Genomic DNA, 14,444 nt, shown 5'->3' on the forward strand with positions numbered 1-14,444 from the left:
CTAACAATGAAAACATTACAAATAAAACCACCTTTTGCATTGTAGCAAAACGTTCATTGTGATTTATGGGTAACTTGTGGTTAAATTTCCCTTTTTAAGGCTTAGAATAATTGTGATACAGATGTGAAAATAATTGGAATATAGCATTATGAAAACCTGTATAGTTTGGGCATACCAACATGCTCACATAGGAAGGATCACACCAGCTGAAAAGCATTCTTTAATGCTTAACATTCTGACCATAGGCTTCAACATAAAAAGTCACAAGTTTCAAGATATTTGTTTTTTCAAAATATCAAGAGCTATCTCACGAATCACTGAACCAATACTGGGCTTGTTTGCACTAATTTTAATGCACTTTTCATGCTGATTCCAAATATGGTCACGAAAATGTACAATTCTAAAATATTGCATTTTTAAAGAAAATTTGGAACTTGCAATCTGCAACCAACACCCCGTGTGGAGGGGGTTAAAGTTTCCCAGCCAAATGCACACCCAATCAGGATTGTAGAGATTGAGCAGTTTCACAAATGCATGTCACAGGAACCTGGACAGAGCAGCTGCTTTTGTTTAGGATCCAATTCATCTTTACGACCACATCACTATCAACTGCTACTTTTAGTATAACAACATTTAAAGAATTTGCTGAGTGCAGAAGGAAACTTTCTATTCCCAACAGGCCTTTTAACCCAATAGATAGCCTACAACCATAATAAAGTCTTTTCCTCTTTGCAGTGTATGTGACCTATGTGTAACAACATGAGCCAGTCTCAACTCCAGTGGCACCGTTCTTTAACCCAAATTCAATGATCATGGCTCAATATTTGACCTCAAGTTGTGGAGTATGAGTTTTTGTACCCAACAGATTCAAGGGTCATCTTATGATTGTACAAGTATATTGGGGTTAAAGAACTGTGTACTGACAGACGAGCATGATTACCTGGGATGATGGTGAATGACTGTATGTACATGTTGTGGTGTTCCATTACATTCACTACGCATAGGCCTAACCTGAATACAAATATACATAGCCGTTTTCGCCAAACGTTTGACAAACATTTAGCGATCAAAACGTTTGCCAAACGTTTGCGGGCGTTTACGAAAATGTTTGACAAACGTTTGTGCTCGGCAATTGTTTGACAAACGTTTGGCGAAAACGGCTGTGTAGTACATCAGATTATGAGCAGGTGGAACAGTATGCTACTACTTCCCTGCATCTTGGCACTTCATCTGAATCTTGGACTGATGAAGGGCCCATATACAGGGTGATGAACAGAACCACAATCAGCAGGGTATACAACTTGCCTTTGTTAAAAAATACCACTGTTCCACTGACTGTTGACCTTTTATTATAATTAAAGACAGAGATAAAAAGAATTTATCGCGTCTGATGTCACTGTCAAATACGATCCTTGATTGGTTTACACAGGTTAATCAGCACGTAAAAGGAAGACCGATCTATCTGGTGCTGATCGGAGAAAAGGAATAGCAGCAAATGACGAAAAAGTCCGTACTTTTACAAGGCAAAAAGCAGCTTTTCTAGGCATTGTGGACATGGTGCATTCGGTTATGAAAGTTTCCTACTATAAAGACCTAACTCTTGAGATGGTTTGCATGTCGAAAGGTGCAAAATTAACAATAAGGCGCCCGGTTATAAATCCGCGTTCAGCAAGTCATCATCACGACACTTGTAAACAAACCGTGCTCGAATTTGATTGACAGATGACGTCAGACGCGATAAATTCTTTTTATCTGTGTCTTTAATTATAAGCCCACCTCAACAGATATCTTACACTGCCCACAATGCATTTCTTCCCTGCACCAATTTGCTATTCCGTGCAACATTGGTTGATAGTTACAAAAAATACCTCAATCAACAGAGTTCATCTAGATCTTGCAATTGAGGTATTTCTTATCACTGTCGACCCATGTTGCAGTGAATAGCAAATTAGTACAGGGAAGAAATGCATTGTGGGAAGTGTAAGATATCTTCTCTGAGCCCACCCTACCTTGCAGAAACCTGGATCTTGGCCCAGTCCACTAATTTTTTACCACATGACCAAATATGGAATAAATCATAAATTTAGGGGCTCTGGTATGTAGGGCAAGATCTTTGTTATTGCCCCTACATGTGTCTTATACCACAGGGTTTTATAACTAATAGTAGGATATAATTATAGATGAACCACATTCCAACCAGTAGGTACAATAGAAGAGCACCATGATATTATTGTACTTGATGAAACCAACTAAACAATAATAAATCCCTAATATCGACAGAATAATACACATTAGACACATTCAAATCACTGTACTTTCACTAACACCTATCACCACACACAATTTAAGGCCATAAACATCAGTAATAAAATCTTTGGGTAAAATAGATACATTATTATATTATAAAGCAATGAACATTGCAAATGTCTGAATAATATCATTTATGTTGCCTCCGTGGAGAGAGATTATAACGAGGCTAGGATCATAGATATGTGATAGAACTCAGGGTCATCGTACTTGAAGCTGTTGCGCAATCTTACTTTTCCAGCATGCTCTATTGCAGTGATTCTAGAAACAATTGCATAGCAAATAATTTTGAAAAATTAAGACAATTCTTTTTAGCGAGTTGCAGTGTGCATAATTGACTTTGTTGAAGTCCCACAAATAATTACCATACTATTCAGCAAATAATAGCATGATTCAATGTGTGATTTAGTACAACGCCACTACTGTCTGTTCAATTAGCTTAGATTCTTGTATTTTTAAGATATTTGAAAAACTAAAACACTGTGGTCAAAGTCATCAAAGAAAAGTGTTAGCTCAGCCTTAGACCCAACGTGATTTATACTTTTCAAATTCCAAAGTTCAATTTGAAACCCCATTTCTTTTCAATTTTGGTCTTTTCCCACGATTTTCTAACAAGCCGTCGATTGTCGGGTACCATAAACTTTTGTGCATCAGTCCATTTAGTGCAATGGGGACGAATGTCATAATAATTAGATGCGCTGAGATATAGTATTCGACCATCCGCATCAGTAAGTATTGTCCAGCTAAATAGATATATTTGCCAGTAGGCCTAACTTTTTATGTTGAAACCGTTGAATCATTACGTTATTATAAAAATGTGAATATGAACTAAGGTTTTCCAGAATAGGCCTAGCTTATATAAATACATTCCTTGCGTATTTATATTTATTATTGGAAAGAAATGATGGTGTTAAACAAAACTCAATTTACATTGTAAACCAGTTGAAATAAGAACGAAATCCATAATTTTAATGTCATTGTTTAGGAAAAAGATAATGCTCAACATAATGTTATGCATAAAACGTATTCGCGCATATAATTTCGTGCAACAAAAACATGTATCCAATAACCGGAACGACATAACAATTGAAATGGCAGGACAGATTGTTTTGCTGAATTGGATAGGGTCTATGCCCTAAGTTGAGAATGGACCATCCCACTCGATTTGTGAAAAGGTCGCGAACCCTTTTGGTGGACCCAAGTAACTGCCTAAAATGAGGCAAAATTGAAAAGAAATGGGGTTTTAAATTGAACGTTGGAATTTGAAAAGTTAAAATCACATTGGGTCTAAGGCTGTGCTAACACTTTTCTTTGATGACTTAGACCAAAATTTGTTATTTTTTCAAATATCTTAAAAATACAAGAATCTAAGCTAATTGAACAGACAGTAGTGCATCATTGGTAAGCATGATTTTTGGCTGTATATAATGCTAAAGTTAGAGGTGCATTTTGTGATCGACAGCCTCATCCCCCTACTTTGTTCTCAGAAAGTTCATATTCTTTTGTTTGGCAAAAATATCGTCAAATTGGTATTTACCTGCACAGTAGCATATGGAGCAATGTAATAGACATAATCATGCATAATTCAGTCAACTGAAATTTTGGAAATCAAAATTTTCAGAGATATCTACTGAAACATGTCATAGAAAGACGATGCTAGAATCACAAAATGCTCCTTTAAGATTTGCTGTTAAAAGCAAAATGCATATTTTTGAATAGTCCGAGGTGCTCTGACGATAACACTCCGATCGCCATGCAATCTACGTGAAGTAGGCCAGTGGGACAACGGAACCGCTACGTGAACGAGCTAATTTTTGAAGTACATAGAAATGATTTTATATTATATTATGGGCATTTTATATTTTTTTTCCTCTCATAGATACAGCGTGATGATCCTTGAGTTCTATCATCTATGCTACAACACACATTTACCATTGAAGATCCACTATTAATTTTGATCATTTTGTTTATAGTTTGTAAGTGTTTGTATAGGTGTAGGGAAACAAAGCATAGTTCAATTTATGCACAGGCAGACTCCTCCTAAATATCAGGGCACTCTACAAAATAAACTACTCAGGACTGTGTACTCCTTCATTAGTTTTACTGCTCTTGTAAGCACATTAGGTAACCATGTGTACTCCAAAGGTACCCTCATACACCACATATAACATATGAATGTCATCTGTTAATTCTAAGAGGAGTCCGACTGTGTTGCTCCTTATTTAATGGCACAGAAAGACTGCAACATGCCCCCCCCTTCCAGGCACCCTCTTATGCCGTTTTGTGACATCTCAATTCCACTAGGAATTTGGCTGTGTTGTAATATTTAATGGAACCGAAAGACTGCAAAATGTACCCCTATAGGTACCCTCTTATAGTAACCTATGATTTGTGATTCATTAATTCTAAGAGGAGTCTGGCTGTATTACTCCTTATAGAAAGACTGTAACATGTATCTACTATGATGGAATGTACATCAGCAAACAGAATTTCTCACCCAACTTTGGCACAAATTTTGGTCACAACTCTCTTTGGCAAAATTGCATCTAATAAACAATGAGGAGGTTATGACAAACATTTGGGAAAATGTTATTGAATGGGTGGATAGGTTCTTATTGAAAATACATTGGCCTATATCCCGGGCCTATATGTATTCAAGGTTTTCTGTAGTGACCATGACCTACTGGTGGGTGGACAATAACAGGAAGGATGTCACTGTGTCTCATTTCCAGCCAGTTTCAATACCAATGAGCATGGAATGTGGAACATAGTTAATTTAAATGCTCTAAATTGTATTTATTATCGCCTGAAAGTTCTGACCCCCCTGTGGTGTAATATATACAGAGTTGTTCAAAATGAAGCAGGGCCCTTTAAACATTATTGGCTACAAGTTAAGCTGAGACCCCCAGTCGCAGCTTCAAATTCTGAATCCACCCCAACCTCCCTATATTGGCAAGTTTAAAAGATTCTCATCACTTTGAGCTGCTGTTTCCATACACATAACAAAGACTTACAATTGTCCCAAGATATACAGATATTTCTCATTTTGTTCCCATACAATATGAACTAGACTGATAGACTCCTCGCATGTTGCCCACATACTGCCTGTCTAAATATCGATATCCGACCCAATGATAGCTAGCAACAGTTTCTCATAGTCTCCGCTAGTCTCCCCTTTGACCATCTTGTACAGTGTCTTGTTGTACTTCTCCAAGAAGGCTTTCTTGATTTCCTTAAGATCAATCTGAAATGAGAGAAATAATAAATTAATTCAATGAACTGTGTAGTTTTTGATGTGCCTAATAATGATAGACAAAACACGAGGAAGCCTTGGCAGCAGTGTTCAAAATAAGCACTTATCCTCTTGTCCAGGGTTTTCTTTAAGCATTTTGCTGAAGGGGTATTTTCAAATTTTGTTGACCCTTTCAATTGTGAGTTTTTCCTCTGAAGGAGTCAAAAACATTGCCCAAGGGGGTATTTTTATAATATTATTTTTGAAGACATTTTTAACAATATGTGTGTTTTTGGAGCCATAGGCGTAGATCCGGATTGGAATGGTGGGGGGGGGGAATCTCCCCAATATTTTGCCAGGGGATGGTCCATACAATCATCCCCCAATGTTGACGCCTGTATGTGGGTTTCTGACCAAATTAACCTCATGTTTGGCCATTTTAGCCCCAAAGTGCACATTTTTACGCGCTTCTCATGATTTATTCCACTTTTGCACCATATTTCAACAGTTAAGCTTCAAAATGGCAAAATTTGTTGTACCATAAACTTATTCTTTCTCCAAAAGGTGCTGGATTTACTACTTCAAGACACCCCCCGAGTCAAAAAGAAATCTCGCCACTGTTTGGAGAAGTGGCGGATCTAGAGCAGTCAGAAGGGGGGGGGGCAATTTTAGAAGAAAATAATAATATTTAAAGATTCCCCCTGAGAAGTAAGAAACTTTTGCCAAATGAAGACCTAATTGAAGCAATTTGGTGGATCATTTTGGCAATATTAATGTGTAAAATTTTAGTTTAAAAAAGCCGAACATTTGTGAAATGAGCAGTCCATGGAGTCTTTCGTGGACGACAAGTTTTCCCTATTATGGTAGGCCTATAAATTGTGTTAAACATAAATTGGCAAATTTCGAAAGCAGAAGCTAGCAGAAGTGAAAGTGGCCATTTGTTTATCAACTACGCAGGGTGATGTTACCCCCTTAGAACTTGGAAAATTTTGCAAAATGAAGACCTAATTGAAGCGATTTGGTGGACCATTTTGGCACTATTACTGTGTAAAATTTAAATTTGAACAGTTGAAAAGCTGAAAATTGTGAAATGCCGGTCCATAAAGCCTTTCGTTGTCCTACATATCGGGAGTAGGCCTATAGGTCCGAAATACCAAAAGCCGAGCATAAATACACAATATCAGATGTTTCTCTATTCAATTCTTGCAATATCTGAACGTGTACGTTTTCAAGATTTTGTACGCATTGGACTTTGGAACTAGGGATTTGAAGGAGTCAGAAAAGTGCCTGAACGCGTAAATACGCGTGTTTTGTGCGTTAAAGAAAACCCTGCTCTTGTCCGCTTGTCCAAAAATCACTGGGGACAACCATATTATTTTACCTCTTTTATATGACACAGTTTGGGGACAACCAAAATGTTTTGAGGACAAGTAGAATTTATGCTTTAGTTGTCCTTGGGACAACCTCCATATTTTCCTTATTTCGGACACTGCTTGGCAGGCTTATATATAATTACAAAAACATGCCGTCAATTCACCGTTGCAGTGAATATGTCATACCTTAGTTACTGGATCACGCTTGACTTGCACACCTGTTACCAACCCATTGACTTTGTGTTGTGATCATTTTGATCGTGGTTCCAAACACAGATAGCATGAACCAATTAACCTGGGTCAAGGACCTTTAAATTCATCATAAAACTCCATGTTAAAAGGCCAAATTAGCCAGCGGGGTTTCTTTCACATTACTTTATTATTTCGCTTAAAATGGACAGAAACCCTTCCTGGCATTTATTACTAATATTATTTCAGCATTTAGAGTAAAGAATAACAAAATTAAAATTTGTGGTGGTGAACTCAACGACATGTAATTGTGAGTTTGCGCTGGCTCGAATCCGAATGGTTCTGATTTGTTCTCTCCTTTATTATAGTGCCGGTTTGCCTGAGCTTCACTTCTTCTTTCAAAATTAAAATTTTACAGAAATCATACTTTGTAGCTTTAAAGTATGTTACTTAATCACCTTATCATTTAATCTCAAAGTGCATTGACTGGCAGGATGCAACTTGTTATGTAAGATTTCCTGCCTACTGAGTGGGTCTATATAACCCACCCTGCTTCTAATACACACTGGTATACACACTGGCCTTCTCCTAACTAGGTTTATTCTTTTTTTGTAATATGTCTTTTGAAGCCAAGTTCTTCCAATCATTCCTTGAGTTTCTATACTAAAATTAAAATTCTATACTAAAACTAAAATTAAAGAAATCAAAAATTGAAGTTGCTCAGATTTTCATGAAAGTTGTAGCAAGTTGTTCATCTTCCAAAAGGAATTCAGAAAAAAATATATTTTGCACTATTAACAATGTAAGTTATAAAAGAGATAACTGATAGGAAAGAAAAAGAGCAAGGTACACCAACTTGACGTGGGGAAACAAGTAAAATACAGACTAGATGGTACACAGAGGGGGGGGGACAAAACAGCAAATGTAGGCATTAGAAGTTAGAAGTAACTCTCAGAGATATAGAAAACCCTACAAAACATTGTGCAGATGCTACTTTCAGCATTTTAGCTTAGGCAACATACTATACAGGGATGTGCCGCAAACATGGGTCACATTTTTTGCCCATTTCATATATCAATGACCCATTTTTCTAGACCAACTTTGGTATATGGATGGGTCATTGTTTCAAAATTGTCTCAATTTGTCAACAAAAAAAAATTCTTGGAATATTGAAATATGGATGGGCCCACTTTCAGATTCTTAGCAGCACATCCCTACAGTCATATTGAAGTACAAAGTAGCGACGCGGATGCACACATTGTGCCAACTATGAAGGCACGCATACATGCAGCAGAGACGCATAACTGTGCACTGTTAACGCGCTGTGTACGCACGCGTTGTCACTTTGTACTTCAGAGTGGACAAACTGTACCCACACCAAGTTTGATTACCTCCCCCTGTCTTAAATTGTATACTGTATTATCTGTAATTAATACTCCCCCCTCTAATAAACGCATTGACAAAAATACAAACATTTCCATGCCATATCTTGTGTGTAAACTTGCATCAGTCATGTCAGTGGTGATCGCTAAATTGCATGGACAAAACCTGTTATGATTCAAACTTCCATCCATTTGATTGCCTAATTAGGGTAGAATTTCACTCATTTCATCAGATTCTTGCTTGATGATGCACTTACGGGTGTAATTTTGTTGATTTACCATGAAAATGTCATTTTTCACACGATTCTGTGGGCGCCGCCATCGGTAGTAGTATTAGTATAGTTGTAAATCCCTACTTTCTACAGGAGCACCATCGGGAAATTGGAACCCAATTCAAGTTTTTTTCACTGAAAACTCACTTCTAATAAACGCTCCCCTTTTGAAAAAATGCAACGCCCCAGGGGCGTTTACTATAGAAATACAGTATTTAGTACAAATTTACAGTCTGGGTCTCCTCTAGAACCAGCAAATCTTAAAAACAAATAGTTGGCACACTTGTTGAGAAATGCATGCCCTATCAAAGGTATACAGGCACATACAATAAGTTATCTGCATTGTATGCCTTGCCCACACCATCTTTCAACGTTGGCGGTAGAGGGCCTTGTGTAGTTGCTAATACAGTCACAATCATCCATTATCATGGTATATCTCATCAAGTTTTGTTACATAGTATGCAGTGTAGTCATATCACAATTACGATTGTGGAGTTACCAACAAGAAGGGGTGTAGCAAGAGCCTTGGGAGTCCATGGACAAGGATAAGTGCGGGCCCTTTCAACATCTCCTTTATCGGGCCTATCCCTAATCCAGGCTTTTGCTTGGGCCCCTGAACCCTTGTGGCCCCTGAACTTTGTCCACCCTGTTCACTCGCTTGCTACGCCCCTGCTAACAAGTGATATATCGCTAGTTCAAAATCAACTTTGGGCAAGAAGTTGTGAGTGACAGGGATCACTCAAATATACAGGTCCGTAAAATAGTAGTTACCCTATTTAGGGAGCAACCCAAAAGATTGATGAAATCCTATGAATGTAACAAGTTTAGTTTCAGAGCTGATCCCCTACCTTCCTGTCTGTAATGTAACCAGTAGGGGTCAAAATAACATTGATGTTTTTAAGACCATAGGAGAAATATAATCAACATTTTCAACTCCCCCCCCCCCCTTAACAAAACTTTTCTTTAATAGGACATCATCGACCTTATGTGTTGTTTGCTAACCGTCGTTTTATCTTTTCAGTTTCTGTTTCCGTAACCGTATCCGTTTTTGTAAGTCATTGTTATTCTGAAGTGGTAGTCTCCCAGGTGTGACCAATCTTTTATTCTAGCCTTTTGTTAGTTACTGAAAATTTGAAGCTCGTGAATTTCAGTTTTCGTTTTGGTAAGTTATATTGATTTTTACATAAAACCTTGAGATGTGCGGTTGGGTGCTAATCTAGACAAAAGAAGAGTCTAAATTTTACGGTCCTAAATTCACGGTAAATTGTACGGCTTCAATTGACTTGTGTTTGGTGTATATGCACTTACGCCTAGACGTAAGTGGCTCGTAAACATTGTCTTGCATTGAAATATATACTAACCATGTTGCCAAGTTATAAGCAAAAGTCTTTCCTATTGGCGATGAAACGAGCGTCAAATATCTCCCAATGAGGCGCGCATAAGTGGTGATTTGGTAATCATGTTTTATATTGAAATGCAATACAACAGAATTGCATTGGAGCAAAGATAATGTATTCTATTCATTCGTACCAATGGCAAGCTAATCTGATAATTGGTTGGGCCTATATGCATGACTCGGGTTTATTTTAAATGTTTATTTTTGCAGAGCTTATTTTTAGTCATGGATCATACTGATAAATTTCGCAAGGGAGGGCCGGGGGGGGAGGGAGGGGGGGAAATACTTGAGTGAACAAGTGAGAGTGGGAGGGGTGAGGAAGAAAGAGAGGAGAGGAGAGCGGAAAGGCTAGAAAGAGAAAGCTCGAGAGGAGAGAGTAGGGACCGGGAGGAGTGGGGAGCCTGATCATGGGGGGGGGGCAGGAGGAAGCAAAATAGGGAGATAGACATTGATACGACATGTACGAGGGAAGGGCGACACTGTGGCCCTGCACAAGTGCAATGGGGCGCGACAGGCTCATAAGCGGACCTTTTGTGATTGAAGGGCTTATTTTCAACGTTTTTACAGAAAAAAGTGGACCTTTTCATTCGGATTTGCATTTTGTCATAATAATGTGAATCAATTTATCACTGTCAAACACGAGAGGGCGCTAGACCATTAAAACAGCGGTCGGACACGGTGTTCAATACTATTTTATCTCCAGCCTTTATGGGCTTTATTGACACAGGCAATTACCTCTATTGAAATAAGCTGATTGGTACTTCAGAGTTAACAATGAAGTCAGATTACAGTAAACTTACTGAATCCCTTGTGTTTTCGTATCTGAACAATAGAGTTACGGAAACTGAAAAGATAAAAAGACCCTAAGTGAAATGATTACAGAGTGTTGCTTTCAAGGTTATAGAACCTTCCTTTAATAAAAAATCTTACAATGTATAATGTTCTTGACTTACTTCTGATCGTGTAACAATGATGCGAATGAGTGTATCATCATCTGTTCCCGCTCCCTTCATTGCACGCAGTAGAGGCGCTTTCGGCGAAGAATGCTGGTCTGCTGCGCTTTTACAGGTTACTGAAAAACAACAACAATAATACTATTAAACCAAGTCTTAAAATCATTTTAATACAGTGTTACAGATTTGACCTGTTAATGGCACTGTGCCTTTTAAAAGGCAAAACATGTGGGTCAAGCTCCCTTATCCTCAACTTTATGTGAGCCCTGTGAAGTGCCATGAAAATGCTAATCTTCTAAGTTGGACCACAACACACACAAATTACAGACAGACTGACTCGGACTTCGGATCTTTAAGGGTAATACAAATTTCTTTTATGCCTAATCATGTGATATACTTTTTAAAAAACATGTTATAAAAGTTTGATTTCAATGATTATTCATATCGCAACCATTTACCCCTCTAAACCTGAATCATGCAAATTACAAGAATGGTCTATAATAAGATTCCATATTACATTGGGAATAGATTAAGGGTGGCTTAACCCTGGAAACTTTTTGACCTTATAACTGCTAAATGATTGGTCTAAAGTATATATAAGTAATTTATTTAGAATGGCAAAGACTTGATGAATTCATCTGCAAGGTCAAATTTGGGCAAAAATGCTCATTTTTGGAGCAAATCCTAAACCTCTCCAAATTTTGTTTTTGGGGCCCACATTTTTCATAAAAAATTTTTCAATAAGTTTTAAAAACTAGATAAAAATATCTAGGACCCGTTTTTTTATTTGTTTGAATTTTGACCAACTTAAAGAAATTTGCACTAAAAATGGTTGAAAATTTCTCAATTTTCAAAAAAAAATCATAAAAAAAGCTTGGTTTTGTCAGATTCTCCTAAAATGAGCATTTTTGCCCAAATTTGACCTCACAGATGAATTTTTCAAGATTTTGCCATGGGTTAAGATCACCCTTAAAGAGCAATGGACCTCAACCACTGTCCAAAATAGGTAACAGAATTCAGCTTTATTACTTTGCAGTTAGGAAGAGATCAATCTCTTCCTAACTGATTTGGTGAACACATCAATTGATAATAATACCTGTAAAAAAATAAAGGTTACTCCAAACAAATGTAGAACGTATCATAAAAGCTTTACTTACCGATTGTCTTGAGACCATTCTTGATGTCCCCTGAAAACTCCCTATCGATGCTGTTAATGATGTCACGCTGTGCAATCTACAGAGAGAGTCAACAAAGACAGTTTGAGATTATTGTGATTGCAAGGGTTGTTGCTAGAACAAATTCACTGGGATGTTTTCATAAATTGGCCAACAAGCGACTATAATATGTGGCCCACTCCAACAAAACCGGAACAAGTCTCCAGACATTTTTTGAATTATTCTGTCGGTCCGTGTCACGTCACTTCCGGTTGATGATGTTCGAGTGAAAACAAGTCCCTAATTCGATTTTTGTTGATGATTTCTGTCATTGGTGTTATGTAAATTTCGATCGCAAATAGTCAGTGGAATCAAACAACCGTTTCTAAGTCTTCAGAGTAAAAGAAACTTACTTGATTTACCGTTTATATACTGACAAACTTAAAATTAAATTCCATGGTCGAAAGTGTCGTTTTTCCGAAATTGAATGCCACTCCAGCAACATCGCTATGTAGCCTCCTTCACAGCCGGTTTCTGTTGTTCACAACAAACCGTGAGCCACATGCAGTTTGGGCCCGAGACTAGAGATATCCCGGATGTCCGACCGACAGAATAGGCTTCTAATGATGACATTTCCATAAAAAAAATTCAAATTTTGAAATTCTTAATTTCATGGTATAAAATAGCTCTAGTATAGAGCCTCTGCCAATGCCCAATAGCACAAGTAATAATTATGAGGTCTGACTATACCATGTACAAGCAATCTGAGTTCTGACTGGGCAGCGCTACGCCTACGATGTCGGCGCTCTTCACACCTCGGCGCTATGCGCCTCGAAGTCGGCGCTTACGCACCTCTACTGTTGGACATCGCGATCCGAGAGAACTGACCAAGTTCTAGGTATAAAACTGCTGACAACTGATAGCCTAGATAGAGATTACGTTCCATGTCGAGTGAGCCTGTGATCTGATACCAGGGATATGCATGGGAAGAGCATTCCAAAAGCAGGTTATAGATGGCAAGAAAGATCTCTGAGCATTAAGAATTTTCAATGTTTTTGGACATAGAGCTGATCAGAATACAACATTTCAGAACAGAAACATATCACAAAATTGCTATGTTGCACAACATAATATATATAACCCCAATGGTTGATCTGAAAATATTCAGGGAAAAAGAGAAAGAAAAATACATACCTTAGTATATTCTCTAAAACAAGCCCTCAACTGAGCATAATTCCTCACTGCTAAGACATGATTGAAGGCTGACTCATCGGTTCCAAACTTCTTTTCTCCTGCTTGGTACAATTTATCTGCATCCTTTACGGCCTTGGCCTGATCTACTGCATTGCCTTCATCTCGATTACCCTGAAGAAGAAAACAAGAAAAGTCTTTAAAAAACAACCATAGCTCGGAAGGGTGTTAATTAAGAATGAATGTGTAAAAATGTTTCGCAATATATACGATCAATACATGTAGAAGTTCTTGCCATATCATCTAATATGCATAATTCTTCGGTCGCAACACATAGTGGCGTAAAGTGATTTTTTTCAAATTTTCATAGAGTGACGTAAAGGTTTAGAGCTAGTTATATCCTATAATAGTTACTACGTATGCCAATATGTGTTACGACCGACGAATTAATAGAGTTGCAATATTGAAGCTTTTTTTAGTACATGTAGTCAACTAGTTTGAAGCAAGTACTTGCCACTACATGAACGTCAGCTATGACTATTTGCATGTCAAATCTGATTACCAGCTTAACTTGACATAACCTAGTGCCCAAATTACACAAATCAATACAGAGATATGCTTTAAGAAACAAATGCTCAGTGGCGGCTGGTGGGTTATTTTTGTGGTGGGGCAAAATAAGCGTGTAAGCGTAAGCGTGCAGCTTATTGCTTAAACAGAGGGTGTGTGAGGGGATGTGCCCCCTCAGCTGTGGAAAATTTTTCAAAATGACAGTCAAATGGTGCGATTTGGTGCATACTTTTTAGGTTAATTCACTATATTTGTTGAATGCTCAGTTAGCAGTGAAAGTATAATTTTATGTCCAATGCTACCTGTGAATTAAGTTGATGTTGGGTGCATACCGTGCATTTAAATGTTTTCAATTAAATTAAGTTGAAAAGGCCTACATGTATAGCTTATTGCTAGTGAATAACAATAGATCATAATAATAATGAACA

General features: G+C 37.7%; 1 protein-coding gene across 1 annotated transcript in view; it reads right to left on the reverse strand.

The window, feature by feature from the left end:
- Positions 1-3,678: 3,678 nt before the first annotated feature.
- LOC140171417 (annexin-B12-like) overlaps positions 3,679-14,444 on the reverse strand; it is a 46,467-nt gene continuing 35,701 nt past the window's right edge. The window contains exons 18-21 of the mRNA XM_072194675.1: positions 13,453-13,623; positions 12,262-12,337; positions 11,105-11,223; positions 3,679-5,551 (exon numbers count right to left, since the gene is read on the reverse strand). Of these exons, the coding sequence (XP_072050776.1) occupies positions 5,417-5,551; positions 11,105-11,223; positions 12,262-12,337; positions 13,453-13,623 (501 nt within the window). The 3' untranslated portion in view covers positions 3,679-5,416. The remainder of the gene's footprint in view (positions 5,552-11,104; positions 11,224-12,261; positions 12,338-13,452; positions 13,624-14,444) is intronic.

This window comes from Amphiura filiformis, chromosome 15, assembly GCF_039555335.1.
Source record: "Amphiura filiformis chromosome 15, Afil_fr2py, whole genome shotgun sequence".
Classification (NCBI taxonomy): domain Eukaryota; kingdom Metazoa; phylum Echinodermata; class Ophiuroidea; order Amphilepidida; family Amphiuridae; genus Amphiura; species Amphiura filiformis.